The sequence below is a fragment of the Eptatretus burgeri genome, chromosome 11, assembly GCF_056783735.1.
Source record: "Eptatretus burgeri isolate ZD-2024b chromosome 11, Ebu_testis_v1, whole genome shotgun sequence".
Taxonomy (NCBI): Eukaryota; Metazoa; Chordata; class Myxini; order Myxiniformes; family Myxinidae; genus Eptatretus; species Eptatretus burgeri.
In genome coordinates this window covers 27,369,392-27,383,078 of record NC_140971.1, presented here as the reverse complement: position 1 = coordinate 27,383,078, position 13,687 = coordinate 27,369,392, and the positions used below count along the sequence as shown (strand labels likewise).

The 13,687-nt window shown below is 41.6% G+C and overlaps 1 protein-coding gene across 5 annotated transcripts in view; it reads left to right on the top strand.

Moving 5' to 3' along the window:
• LOC147016729 (3',5'-cyclic-AMP phosphodiesterase 4C-like) overlaps positions 1-13,687 on the top strand; it is a 171,456-nt gene that overhangs the window by 105,398 nt on the left and 52,371 nt on the right. For all 5 annotated transcript variants that reach the window (XM_085847863.1, XM_085847861.1, XM_085847860.1 and 2 more), the window contains 3 exons: positions 11,488-11,682; positions 11,984-12,020; positions 12,258-12,328. In XM_085847863.1, the coding sequence (XP_085703989.1) occupies positions 11,488-11,682; positions 11,984-12,020; positions 12,258-12,328 (303 nt within the window). The remainder of the gene's footprint in view (positions 1-11,487; positions 11,683-11,983; positions 12,021-12,257; positions 12,329-13,687) is intronic.

Genomic DNA, 13,687 nt, shown 5'->3' with positions numbered 1-13,687 from the left:
AGACTATCTGGGTGTCATCACTTAAAGCTAATATTAGATTAGAGTACAGACTATCTGGGTGTCATCACTTAAAGCTAACATTAGATTAGAGTACAGACTATCTGGGTGTCATCACTTAAAGCTAATATTACATTAGAGTACAGACTATCTGGGTGTCATCACTTAAAGCTAACATTAGATTAGAGTACAGACTATCTGGGTGTCATCACTTAAAGCTAACATTAGATTAGAGTACAGACTATCTGGGTGTCATCACTTAAAGCTAACATTAGATTAGAGTACAGACTATCTGGGTGTCATCACTTAAAGCTAACATTAGATTAGAGTACAGACTATCCGGGTGGCATCACTTAAAGCTAATATTAGATTAGAGTACAGACTATCTGGGTGTCATCACTTAAAGCTAACATTAGATTAGAGTACAGACTATCTGGGTGGCATCACTTAAAGCTAATATTAGATTAGAGTACAGACTATCTCTGTGTCATCACTTAAAGCTAACATTAGATTAGAGTACAGACTATCTGGGTGTCATCACTTAAAGCTAACATTAGATTAGAGTACAGACTATCTGGGTGGCATCACTTAAAGCTAATATTAGATTAGAGTACAGACTATCTGGGTGGCATCACTTAAAGCTAACATTAGATTAGAGTACAGACTATCTGGGTGGCATCACTTAAAGCTAATATTAGATTAGAGTACAGACTATCTGGGTGTCATCACTTAAAGCTAACATTAGATTAGAGTACAGACTATCTGGGTGTCATCACTTAAAGCTAATATTAGATTAGAGTACAGACTATCTCTGTGTCATCACTTAAAGCTAACATTAGATTAGAGTACAGACTATCTGCGTGTCATCACTTAAAGCTAATATTAGATTAGAGTACAGACTATCTGGGTGGCATCACTTAAAGCTAACATTAGATTAGAGTACAGACTATCTGGGTGGCATCACTTAAAGCTAACATTAGATTAGAGTACAGAATATGAAAGTTTTAGAACAGAACATTAGAAAGTACAGCAAGCTCTCCACCTTGTCAGGAGAAAAGGGCACAGAGTCCAGGAACAGCTGGGTGCCACTGAGTAAGGTGGGTACAGAAAGTTTTAGGACACAATATTTAGAAGCAAACACGGAGTTTCGGCATTCAGCCTTTTCACGTGCAGTGTCAGCTGTGCGGCCTTTTGAGGTAAGGGAGGGGATGGAGGGGGAGCAAACACCAGAAAGACAGTTAGATGCCACCAGGCCTTGGAGGAGGGAGTCTGGTTTGTGAGTTCAGATTTGATATAAGAAATATGTTTTTTTTCTGACTCTCCTGAGGGTAGACACACACTTGTTTCGAGCTTTGTGGAAGGAACTGAGATTACCCTCAGTTGGGTTTGCCTTCTATGAGACTAAGGCAAGTTGTTTCAGGACAACTGCCTCGCCACAAGCTTCAGTGTACCATGGGCAGGAGGATGGGGAGGACAACTGAAGACGAGAGAGGATAAATCTGTGCATGAGGGAGAGCAAGTTTCTTTGAAAGAATTCCCAGGATGAGTTGATGTCAGAGGAAGTAGTGATAGGAGACCAGTCTGGAAGTTTGATGGCTGCTTGAAGTCCCTGCCAGTCGACTTGAGTGAAATGCCAGACTCGACGGCGGTGAGGTGGTTCTTTAATAACAGCCAGAGAGATGTCCACTTTGACAAAGACATGGTCAAATGAACCGATTGGAGCAGAGGAAGAAAAGCAGACGTTTTCAGGGAAATTTGTCAAAATCAGATCCAGAAGAGATGGAGTACCGTTGGTTGAGATCCGGGTCGGGAAGTTGACCGATTGAGTCGCAGAAAGCTTTTGCTGAGGTGCCATGACAGGTGAGAGAGGTACCCACACCTAGCCAACTGGCGTGATGACAATTGAAGTCGCCACATATGAGGAAGAGAGAGTTGGGATGAGAGGATAGAAGTTGGTCCATGTTTTCGGATTGGGAGATATAAATGGAGTCATCACTGTTTGGTGGACGGTATAACAAACATATAAACATGAGGTGGGAGTGGAGGGGAAGCCGTAGCCAGAGATATTCCTGGGGGTGTGGGGGAGAGAGTGCAGTACATGGTGAGTGAGGAATAGAGTCTTTGATGAAGAGAACAACTCTGCTGCTCGGACGAGGCTCAGGTCTGTCATACCGGAGGAGGGAGTAACCAGGGTGAGATACTAGGGAGTCAGAGACGTCTTGAAGGAGGAAAGTTTCGGTGGCAACCTGTATGGAAAGATCTTTCAGGTTTGAGTGAAGGCCCCGGATGTTTGAGGTCCACACTGTAAAGGAAAAGGGAGGGGAGGAAGTTTTAGGTGCAGGGGAGGGGACGGGGAGGGTAGGAGGAGGGGGAGGGGGAGGTAAGGAGAGTTTATGAAAGAGTGTGGGGGATTGCAGAAGAGCTTGGGGAGAGGGCTGGATGAGGAGAAAAGGCTCAGTGGTGATGGGTTGAGGTCCAGTTGGGAGTAATAAGAGAGGGGGCAGAGGGCAGTTGAGGATTGGAGGAGGTTGAGTGATGAGGTGGAAGAGAGAAGGTGAGGGAAGGAGGCACCTTTGTGGATGTGAGGGGGGAACTTTTGGAAGGGGGAGTGAGGGAGAAGATTGGAAGGAGAAGGGTAAGAGGGGAGAGTTGAGGGAGAAGGGTGAGGGGGAGGAATTTTTGAGAAAGGTGAGAAGGAAGCTTGGAGGGGGAAGACTGTGAAGGTTGCTTTGAGAGGGAGGGAAGACGATAAGAGCAGGCATGGCCAAAGTGCAGGAGGGCGATGGGAGAGGTGGGGAGAGGGGTAGGCTGAGACTTCGTAGTGGTATGGTGAAGAAGGGAGCAGGCAGGGGGAGGTACAAGATTTGAGGGTTTGGGAGGCGGGGCAGATGTGATGAGAGGAAGGAAGGAGCATGTTTGTGATGAAGAGTGTACTGATCGAGAGAGTGAGATGTATGTTAGGTTAGAATGGAACACACAGAAGTTGGAACGCCACACAGTTTGGGACAACAGAGGAGGAGCTGATAGTGAAGCAGAAGACAGTGAAGAGTTGCCAAGAGCGGAGGTAGGATGAGGGGCAACATTGGAGAGGGGATAACTAGTGAGGGGTTAGGAGGAGGTAGATTTAAGGAGGTGCGGTGAATTGGCACTGAAGTTGGAAAAAAACAAAGGATGATTGGTGGAACACGAACATTCATTGCAAACTGGGAGTTTTAAATTTATATGTCAGGGATGCGATTGAAGACATTATGTGAGGGATGTAATAAAGGAGAATTAAGAGAATGGAGAAAAGAAACGTTGGAACAGTTGGACGTTTGCGACGCGGGATGAAGGAAAGATCAATGAGAAAACATTCGTGTGAAGAAGAAGGCGAGTAGTGAATTATGATACGATATTGAGAACCATACGTGTGAAAGAGGAAGTTGTAACATTTCAAGAGACCATTTTTGTTATTTTTTTATTTTATTTTTGATAAAGATTACCGAGGATTAGGAAAAGGAAAGGTTGAAGAAAAATCGTGTCGGTGTTGGTGAATTTGGATCGACAAACGCAGAAGGAAGCTGGAAGTTAGATGAAAGTTAAAGGAATAAGAGGGGGGGGGTAGAGAAACACATGGTACAGGAGGTTTAACGTGAGAGGTTAAAAGAATAACGAATGATGTTAATCAATTAATTAATTAATTATGTTTATTAACATATTTTTGAGGAATGTCGCATATTGAACATGGAAAAAGTCTTCTTCCTCCGATGCGCATTCAGTTTTCATATCTGCCAGAAATCATTGCAAACGTGTCATTTGTGAGGTGAAGCATTTCTTTATCCAAAAGAAATGTGACCAGTTCTCATCTTCTTCCACCAATTGATCATCCTCGTCCTCAGCTCAAAGTATCGCCAACAATTGTTGTCGCTTTACCTTTCGTCCGCTTTTCTATTCCGATAATATGGTCGCTGTCTCTCTAAGCAGCTCTTTTTGGTTTTCTTTTCTCCTCTATTTCCACACTGGATGACTCCAACATTCTCCCTGATGTCCCCCTTACCAATCCTATGCCTCCTCCCTGTAATCTCTCTTCATGTAGTCACAAAAGTACTCCTATCTGGACACAAACAAGGCATACAGACAAGATGGTATTCCTCCTCGTGTCTTGAAGGGGTGTCCTTCAGAACTTGCACTCGTGCCTGCTCGATTGTCTCATTTTCATTTTATAATCCAAACTTTTCCACTTTCCTGGAAACGTGCCTTCGTGCAACCTATTTAAAAGAAGGTTGATCATTCAAACTCTTCCAACTCCTCTCCCATTGCTCTGACTTCAGTGTTTCCAAATTCTTTCAATGTGGTCTCAATTCCCATTTTCTCAGAGACGTTACAATGTTTGTTTCTTCCCTCTCCCCCCCCCCCCCCCACTGCCAAACTCTGGAACTCTTTACCTTCTCACGTCTTCCCAAACACTTATAACCTTCCCCTTTAAAAAAAAAAAAATATCAGATTTTTTTTTTACTTCCTCAATAACTCTAAGACTATTCTCTCTTTCTTCACTTTTCTATCGATGCAGTTCTTTTATTTAAGGCCTGGCCTCGATGAGGACTATGAAATCCGTGACTGGAGTGTTCAACATAAAAAAAATAAAAAGGTAGGTAGCGATATGTTATTGTGCAATTCGGTAGCATGCTTGCTTTGTTGCGGGGAGCCAAGGAAGTTGGCTGAAGAGCTGATCCTGTGATCATTCGGAGAGGTGCTATGACTAGTGCCACTGTGTCAGATACAGCGATAAGATTATTATACCTCCAGTCATCCCTCTGGTCCAACAACAAGGTCCCAACTTTATAGTTACCTCCACCACTGAAGGTGGATGGAGGTTGTTTTCACCTGTCTCTGTTGGCTCGCCGAAATAGGTGACCCTTATTGTCAGTAATTCTGTCTGTTTGTTTGGATGTTTGTTCGTTTGTCATCAGCATAATTGGTAGTAAACGTGGGCGGATTTTGACCAAACTCGGGTGGTAGGTACATCTTATGATCTAGTGCTTTGGAAATTGTGATGGTTGTAAGGGACGCTTTGGTTCCCTAGCAACAGCGGAAAAACCTTCAAAATCGGTACCGTTCACGCGAAATCAATTCCGAAAGCCATTATCCCACGTAGGGTTATGAAATTTGGCACGAATGATCTACAGGTGATGCTCTTTCAAATATATTCTGGTTTTTGTGATATATGGAATACTTTACCCACAGCGCCCCCTACAATTAGGGTATGCGCGAAAATTGGCGAAAATTGAAGGCCCCCTCGCAGCCAGGTGAGTGCATCGATACGAATGAAACTGCAGGTTCATGGTACTCAATGAGTACTACAACTTTGCCTCAGGACATATTGACCGATTTCGCTTCGGTCAGGGGTCAAAGGTCAATTTGTGCAAAAATCGATAATATGTGAGAGCTGGAGGTGCCTTCACGCCAAATGCTACTCCTCCTCGGGTTATGGTCGGATGGTCATGAAAATTCACACTAATCGTCTGGAATACATTGTACACAAACGATTAAGCCGGATTTTCGATTTAGATCTTTGTTCACCCACAGCACCCCCTCGAACTTTGGGGATTTCCAATTTCAAACCGCATTTTCGGTACTTTTCATCAAATGGATACCGAGTAGTTATCAGTAGGTGGAACTCGATGAGATTTGATATGGATAATCTTAAGGTGATTCCCTATCCACTATATGACATCCATTTTGCTCTATATCTTATAGTTTCCATGCTCGGCGACCCATCGCTGCCTACCGGCTTGTTTGTGTGCAGGATATCTCAAAAAGTTGTGGATGGATTCGGATGAAATTTGGTGGACAGGTTGGCTGTGTGATAACAAAAGAATTGATTCAATTTTGGTGAAGATCTGAATCCGAATCCGGATACATAAATTATTTGATTTTTAAAGTGATTCTTCACCATTGAGAGATGGGGCCAACAACGATTATATAGCATGATATCTCAAAAATGTGTCGGGCCTGATATGTTCTCATGGATCAGGCACTACGTGGCGGAGGTATGCGCTCTACCGAGTGCCCTTCTAGTTATGTATGAAATTACCCATCCATACCATGCACAAGTCAACATTGCACTTCAGGACCACAAAAATATTTACATGGACAGGCCTGCACGATCAAACGGAAGATGAAGAAGGAACCCGAAGAAGTAAAGAGCAAAGATGGGGTCATCACGAAGAACCTGAATAGGATTCAGGAATAGGAGGAACAAGTCAACCTTACAGAAAATTTTCTGCAAGTCACTTCTTCTTGGAGAGAGATAGATATAATGAAAGAGAGGAATAGAGAGTAAAAGAGGGTTGTGGAACCTCCGAAATCTCAGGATTTCTATTCAATTGAACGTGCTTGGGACATTATATGGAGGTGTGTTTGTGGTTGCCAAGTCTTGCCACAGTTTATTGATCAACTGCAAGTGGTCCTGATGGAAGAATGGCACAACATGCTGCAGACGGAGGTGATTCGTTTGATTTGGTTAATGAAAGACGTGTGCAAGCTTGTATTGGGTTCAATGGTGAACAATCGCATTAACAAAGCCTTTTCTGCAATGTAAACTTGTTTGTCATCATTTGTAGACTGGCATTGTCACCAATTTGAATGTTCATTTCAGACATTTGTGTTGTTTTTGCATAGAAACTTAACTTTGGCTTCAACTGACTTCAACTATATATATATATATATATATATATATATATATATATATATATATATATATATATATATATATATATATATATATATATATATATATATATATATATATATATACCACTTACAAGAGAGAAGAGAAATTTGTTGTGGGTTGAATAGGGAGGAGAGACAGAGACACAGACTCAGACAGGATTTCCCCATTCTCGATATAAGCTTTTACAGTGTGTATTTCATTGTCACCCCTTCGGAGCAATAAGTTTCAAAAATCGTTAACTTTTGAAAAGGCTTTAACGCAAGCAAGTCATCCCTTTTGAAGTGATGAACCTCGGTTCAATCAATCTCTGATGGGATCAACCTCGAGCTAAAAACTGGCGTTTTGATGAAGCGCTAGTCGGGGAACTTCAGATTGAAACAAAAAGTTGGCTTTGTCATATTTTTTTTTTGTAATTTATTGACAATAACGATCCCACAGAATCTTTCCAAAGTCATAGAACATTATGTGCTGGTACCCGGGCAGGAATAACTGTCAGTGGGAATGCTTACAATAAGTGGATTTGGCAGAAGCATTATGAGCCAAGTGCCCATTACTTTTTGTCTTCATTGCTGTCGGAAAGTGAAATTTGTAGGACTATTTCCTGTTTTTACTTTTCCAGTTTAATTGAGAGGAATGTACTGGAGTAAAACAAACAACAACAACAACAAAAAAAAAACACAAAAACACTTCCATACATATATATATATATATATATATATGTATGTATATATGTATACATACATGAAGCAAAAACATGCGTACAGCTTATGTGCAGATACAGTATAATACATCGTGGTTATATACCTGGGATCATTCCAATTGCACTGGGCCATGGACTAACACCCAGGTCTCAGACCTGCTGATTTGTGCTGCTTCATGCAATGGCGGCACATTATTTTATTGGGATGGAGTCAGACCAGCTGTCCAGCCAATGGGTGTAAAGTCGTTGGGTGAAGTCAGGCAGCTGAACACTGATCCATGTATAATAATATGTGATATTTTCTGAGTTTAAAAGGGGCATAACTGTCAAAAAAAATGACAAAACGCCCTGAAACTCACACTTATTCTGTAACTTATCATAATAAAGCCATGTACCAAGTTTCAGTTCAATATGTTAAAGGGTATTGGAAAAAAAGTCTGAAAAGCGACAGGTGAGACGGACGGACAGACGGAGAGCAAATGTATAGTCCCCTCCGGTGAGGCCGATAGGGGACTAATAAAGATGATTATATGAACCCAGAAAGGCTTCCTTGATCCCTGCTGACAGAGTTGCCCTGTTTAGAGTATATTGTCAGAAAAAATGGGAGCAATGTTTTCTTTGGAGGATTCCCATTGATTACCACGGTAACCTAATTAAAAAGTTGAAGTCTGACATTGTAAAAATTGATGTCTGCCTCTTTACAATCAATTAGGCTATGTTTTTCACCCGAGCGGGTAAATGTTGAAAGTGAAGGAACTGCGTTTGTTCAACTTGGTTGGACGGGTCGCCAACAATATAAGAAGGGAAGATGTCGGAAAGTGAAGTTTATAGGAGTGTGTCCCTTTTTTAGTTTTTCCAGTATATTTCAGAAGCATTTTCCATATTAAAATGGTTGGAAGGTAATTAGCATCTGGAATGTGAAAAAAGTGTTACACCCTGGTGAGATATTTTCTAATTTGACGAGACTAAATAGTGTAAGTTGGCAGAGAAATGTTGGTATAGGTTTGTAAAATCTAGCTGAGTACAACATGATGTCACTTCTCCCAAGGGGGGAAGAAGGGTGACTGAGTAGAAGAGTTTGCGGTGGGAAAAGTACTTTGGCCTGTGGGTATGCAAGTGGCCAGACACAAGGAGGAGGTCTACTTGGTAGAGGGTGTGTGAAAGGCACTGTGGTGGACTGAGCCGCCATTCTCATTAGTCTTACCCTCAAAGAACTGGACAAAGTTGGACTGGGAAAGAGGCACGGCAGGTGTCTGTGAATAAGCAACAGATCCACGCTGAGCCATCGGCTTGAGCAGGCGGAGGCTTTTTGAACTACTCTCGGCCTACAACGACTGCTGTGGTGACTTTGACATTACCGCAAGTTAGATGGTGCATCCTCGCAGCGTGTATCTGGCAGGGTTTGAGGCAGTGCTTGGACTGGTGGACGATATGGTGAGGCGATAATTTTTTTGAGGTTGGCTTCAGGGTTTTTTTCTCTCTACATGAAATCCATCTGAGATTAAATCCATATAATTATGAACCACACCCCCAGCATAATAAGCACGCCCCCACGATGGTGTTATGCTCTGGATTTAATCTACAAAACGAGCAGTAAAGGTTTTTATTTAGTGTCTGGCTTATGAAGGCGAGCTTGTACAAGTACATATCGGACAAGGGCATTACAAACTAGATATCTGCAATCACAAAGCAGTCACTAAGATCACAAAGCAATTGGCCCATGATCCATTGATGGCTATTTCTTTTTTCAGACCACTATATGACCATGACCATCAACATTGAGAGATAGTGTAAATTAAGAAAATTTGTCCATATCTACAATATCCATAAAACTCAACATCATGAATATCAGAGGAAAGTTATTCAAGTTATGATCAAAAAGGTGTTTTTTGTTCGTTTGGTTAATATCCGAAAAAAGTTGGTCAAGGACACAAAACAAATATCAGGTGCACAACTTCAGTGCAGGTACACTGTTATGATGCAAGAACATCTTGGAAGGCCAAGCAGTCTTTGAGATTCCACATTGGCAAAATTGAGCAATGACAAAAAAATACTTTTTTTTTTCACACCACCATTTGACCTTGACCTTTAACCCAGAGGGCTATGATGTAAATTAAGCTTCGCTACGCCTTGCTTTAGGCTAGCTTTATAAGGCAATTTCATTTTGATTGGACAAACCTTAGTCGAATATTGGTGAAAATGTCAAAATGTGTACAATTAGGTCAGGACCTTAAAATTAGGTCAAGGTCAAAAAATATGTCAACTCCACATACTTTGTATTACCATTATTGAGGCAAATTTCTGAAAATCCTCCGACATTGGCAGAAATAAATGAAGAAAATCTAAATTATGGTGTAAGACCTTGATCTTTAACTCGCAGAAAAATGATGTAAATTAAGGGTAAAATGCGCCTTGTCCTTGAGTCTAGGATATCGAGTGAGGGCAATTTCATTCCGATCGGACAAACTTCAGTCGAGTTACCTTTAAAAACATTAAAATGTTGATAATTACGTTGTGATCTTAAAATTAGGTCAAGTTTAGAAAAATTATTGTCAACCCTACATACTTTCTATTCATATTATTGCTGCAACATTTCATTCCGAAAGTCCAAGGCGGCTCCGAGATACAGCTCAGAAATTGATGCATTTTGGAAATTTGGAGTGTTGAGAGTGCAGCAAGGAAGAAATAACTCCAAATGATGGTTTAGTACTCCCAGGGGTCTAAAAAACTCTGTGGTACCATTAAAAATTGGAGGTACCAGCTTTTCAAAACTTTTTATACATGCTCAAGGTTTGTGGAAGAGCTAGGACACAGAACAGATCAGGACACAACTTAACAAAGGGAACAGCAGGAGAAAGGGGAAATGCCAATAGCAGGGCAGAGGAAGAAGGTCGACGGAGACGGACAAAGGGGTGGACAAGATGGATACATCAGCAAATTTTGGGAGGGATGGGGGGTTGTTTAACGGGTGTAGGAAAGACCATGGTTTTGGATCGGGGATGACCTGAGATGGTGGGAAATGGCTACCTTGAAGACCTGGAGAGAAGAATGAGATTGAAGAGAGTGTGGAAGGTGCTTCCACACGTCTGAAAAGAGAGGAATAAATGAGTGGAGGTGAGCAGTGGTTCTGGATTAGGGCAGTTTCACAAGGAGGGGGTTGCTGGTGAGAACTGCACATGACCTGCAGATACCTGGGGGGGGGGGGGGGGTCGAGCATGGAGTGGGCAGAGGGTGCAAGACCAGAAATTAGGTGGAAGAAGACAGAGAGACCACTGACCCGTCGGCTATGGCAAAATGATAGGCCCATATACTTAGCTTCATCACGAGAACTTCCAATGATATTGAAAGCCTTGGTTTGCACGTCATCAAGCTAAGCAAGATGTGAGGCAGGGGAGCCAGGCCAGAGGGGGAGAGCAGTACTCCATCAAGCTGCAGATGAAAGCCTATTCGGTGTATATAAGCTCAGGTGTGCCAATGAAGGACTTTGCACAATGGAGGATGCCCAGTTTCTGGCTTTGGAGGCCAACTTTGAAATGTGCTTTGCCAAAGAAAGATCATGGCTGATAGCGAGACCCAGCAGTTTGAGTGACTGAACCTTTTTGAGATGTTTGTTGAGAAAGTAGATTGGAGGGTTTGCGGAATGGTCCTTTCAGAGAGAGAGAGAGGGGATTGAATTCCATTGCAGAAATAAACCGTACAACAGCTAGAAGCATTCCCCTATGCTATAAGAGTATAGGGGTAGGCTTAAATATCACTGGTTTTACACAAATTACAAAGGCCCAAGTAGACAACGGACAAATCGACACACTATAATACACTATGTGCAAATTGAATCCCAGCATCACAGACTTGATATTCTCAGATGGGAACACCAAACAAGCTCACCCAATGTGATGGAAAATGTGACGAACATATATAAAAACAAATTAGAGAGATTGTGAATATTGCACATACATTGTTAAAATTTATGATGAAAAAAAGATTGTGTAATCATTGTGAGGATGAAGAGATGAAGTGCAGTTTTGGTGATGAGAGATTTTGGCAAATTAAGCTATTCCTCTGTTCATTTGTTTCTCAGTTTCGATGTTGAGAATGGAGGCTCTCCGAGCAGGAGTCTGCTCGGCGGACACACGAGTCCTGGTTCTGCACTGGTTTTGAGTGCACCCTTTCCTCACGGAGCGCGGCGCGAGTCTTTCTTGTATCGTTCTGATAGTGAGTACGAGTTGTCACCGAAGTCTCTTCCTCGGAATTCTTCAGCCAGCGCCAGCGAATTGTGAGTTACAATTTGATTGTGCTGAGATTATTGGGAGTTTTTAATCTTTCCATTTCGTGTTGGTGATCATTTTAAGGTTTGGTGAGGTCTAAGGTTAATGGAGATCTTTGAGATGGTTATGGAGCTCAAAGCGAAGGAGACTAGCAATGAAAAAAAAATTCTGATATTGATTAAATTTAGCAAATTTCATTTGCTTCGTTTTTACGTCTTAGTTAAAAATCATTACCGTAAAAAACGGAAGCATTAAAAGTGTTTTTATTTTATTTTGAAATAACCGTTGCAAACTGCTGTACTCCCACAGATATGGAGATGATCTCATTGTTACACCCTTTGCACAGGTGAGTAAATGAGGGAAGGAAAGCCATTAATCAATGGATGATTAAAGGCCAATATAAATCAGGTCTAACAGTTCACTGTACTTGGGTTTTTTTTTGTTTTTAACCACGAATATCTTGGTCTGTGTTATGTTTTAATGACGTCTGATTCATACCCCACATTTCACCATTTGGTATTTTTCAAAGCACAGCGTGACAACACTCAGATTTTTATCCTGTGCACTTTGGGTTTCTGCCTAGGTATTAGCAAGCCTACGGAGTGTACGGCAGAATGTCACGACTCTCAGCTGCCAACAAACACCGGCAAACAGGTAACACTTGTGAGGCTGAAGGGCACAACACCTCATATCAGATATTAGGTCAGATTTCAGGAGAAAAGAAATCCTTTGATTCACCACTTGATGAATACATTCACTTGCTGAGCTTTGTTAATTTTAATGTATTAGTCATGATGGCAAAATAACCCAAATCATCTTCAGCTTCACCAAAAATGTTTTAGCCATAGATTCACAATTCTTGAGAAAGACTGTATATATATATATATATATATATATATATATATATATATATATATATATATATATATATATATATATATATATATATATATATGTATATATTGTTTTAAGAAGAGTGATGCAACTTTAAATGTTTATTTACAAAGAAACGAAACACAAACGTCAGGAACATGAACGAAACATTTCTTGAAAGCTTATGACATGGTATTTTCTATCAACGATTGTTATTGCAGTTTGTCACTGCTTGAGTTAGTGAGAGTCCAAGGTCTGAAATTGACATTTACGCAAAATCCTTGTAATTGACGTTCTCAATGTGTGCCCCTCCGCGGTTCAGACAGGCATTGATCCTGACATATCAAGTCTCCTCATGTCATCTTGACTCAGTTTATGCCTAATAGAGATGATATATGGGAAAAGCTTCAGTTCCTAAGTGACGATGCGCCAGACTGATGTTGGTTTGATGCCTAGCTCTCGGGAATGCCGGCAGTGGGACTTTTTGAGACTGTCCACTGCAGAATCCCGCATGGTGTCGATGTTGGCTTGGCTCTTGGTTACTGATGCTGGCCTGCCACTGTTGCCCTTGCTCTGGTTGTGTACTGTTCAAAATGTTTCACAATACGTTGAATGGCTCAATTTGTGGGTTCATCACGTGTTCTGAGGTTGTTTTCCGGGCAGAACCTCCGGCGGGTGTCTACATATGACTTAGTCTCATACCACAGAGCTACCACTTTTGTCTTCTGCTTCACTGGCATAGTTGAGCTACGGAGCTAAAAATCCCAGGGAGCAAATGCCACGATAACACCACCAAACCCTGAAAAGAAAAACAGCATCGGTCAAAAAACAAAGAAATGGCAGGAAGTCAAAGGTGTATCAATATTTTTGAAACACCGTGTGTGTGTGTGTGTGTGTGTGTGTGTGTGTGTGTGTGTGTGTGTGTGTGTGTGTGTGTGTGTGTGTGTGTGTGTGTGTGTGTGTGTGTGTGTTCGATATAATCTTTCATAAACACACAGACACACACGCACACACACAGTTAGTGTCCTTTCTCAGGATAACCATTATTCAAAGAAAGATGTAGGGATGGTTTCACATGATCATTTCTTGTGACCATCCCTACCTTGCTTACATACTTTTTGGAGTAACATCCCTACATCC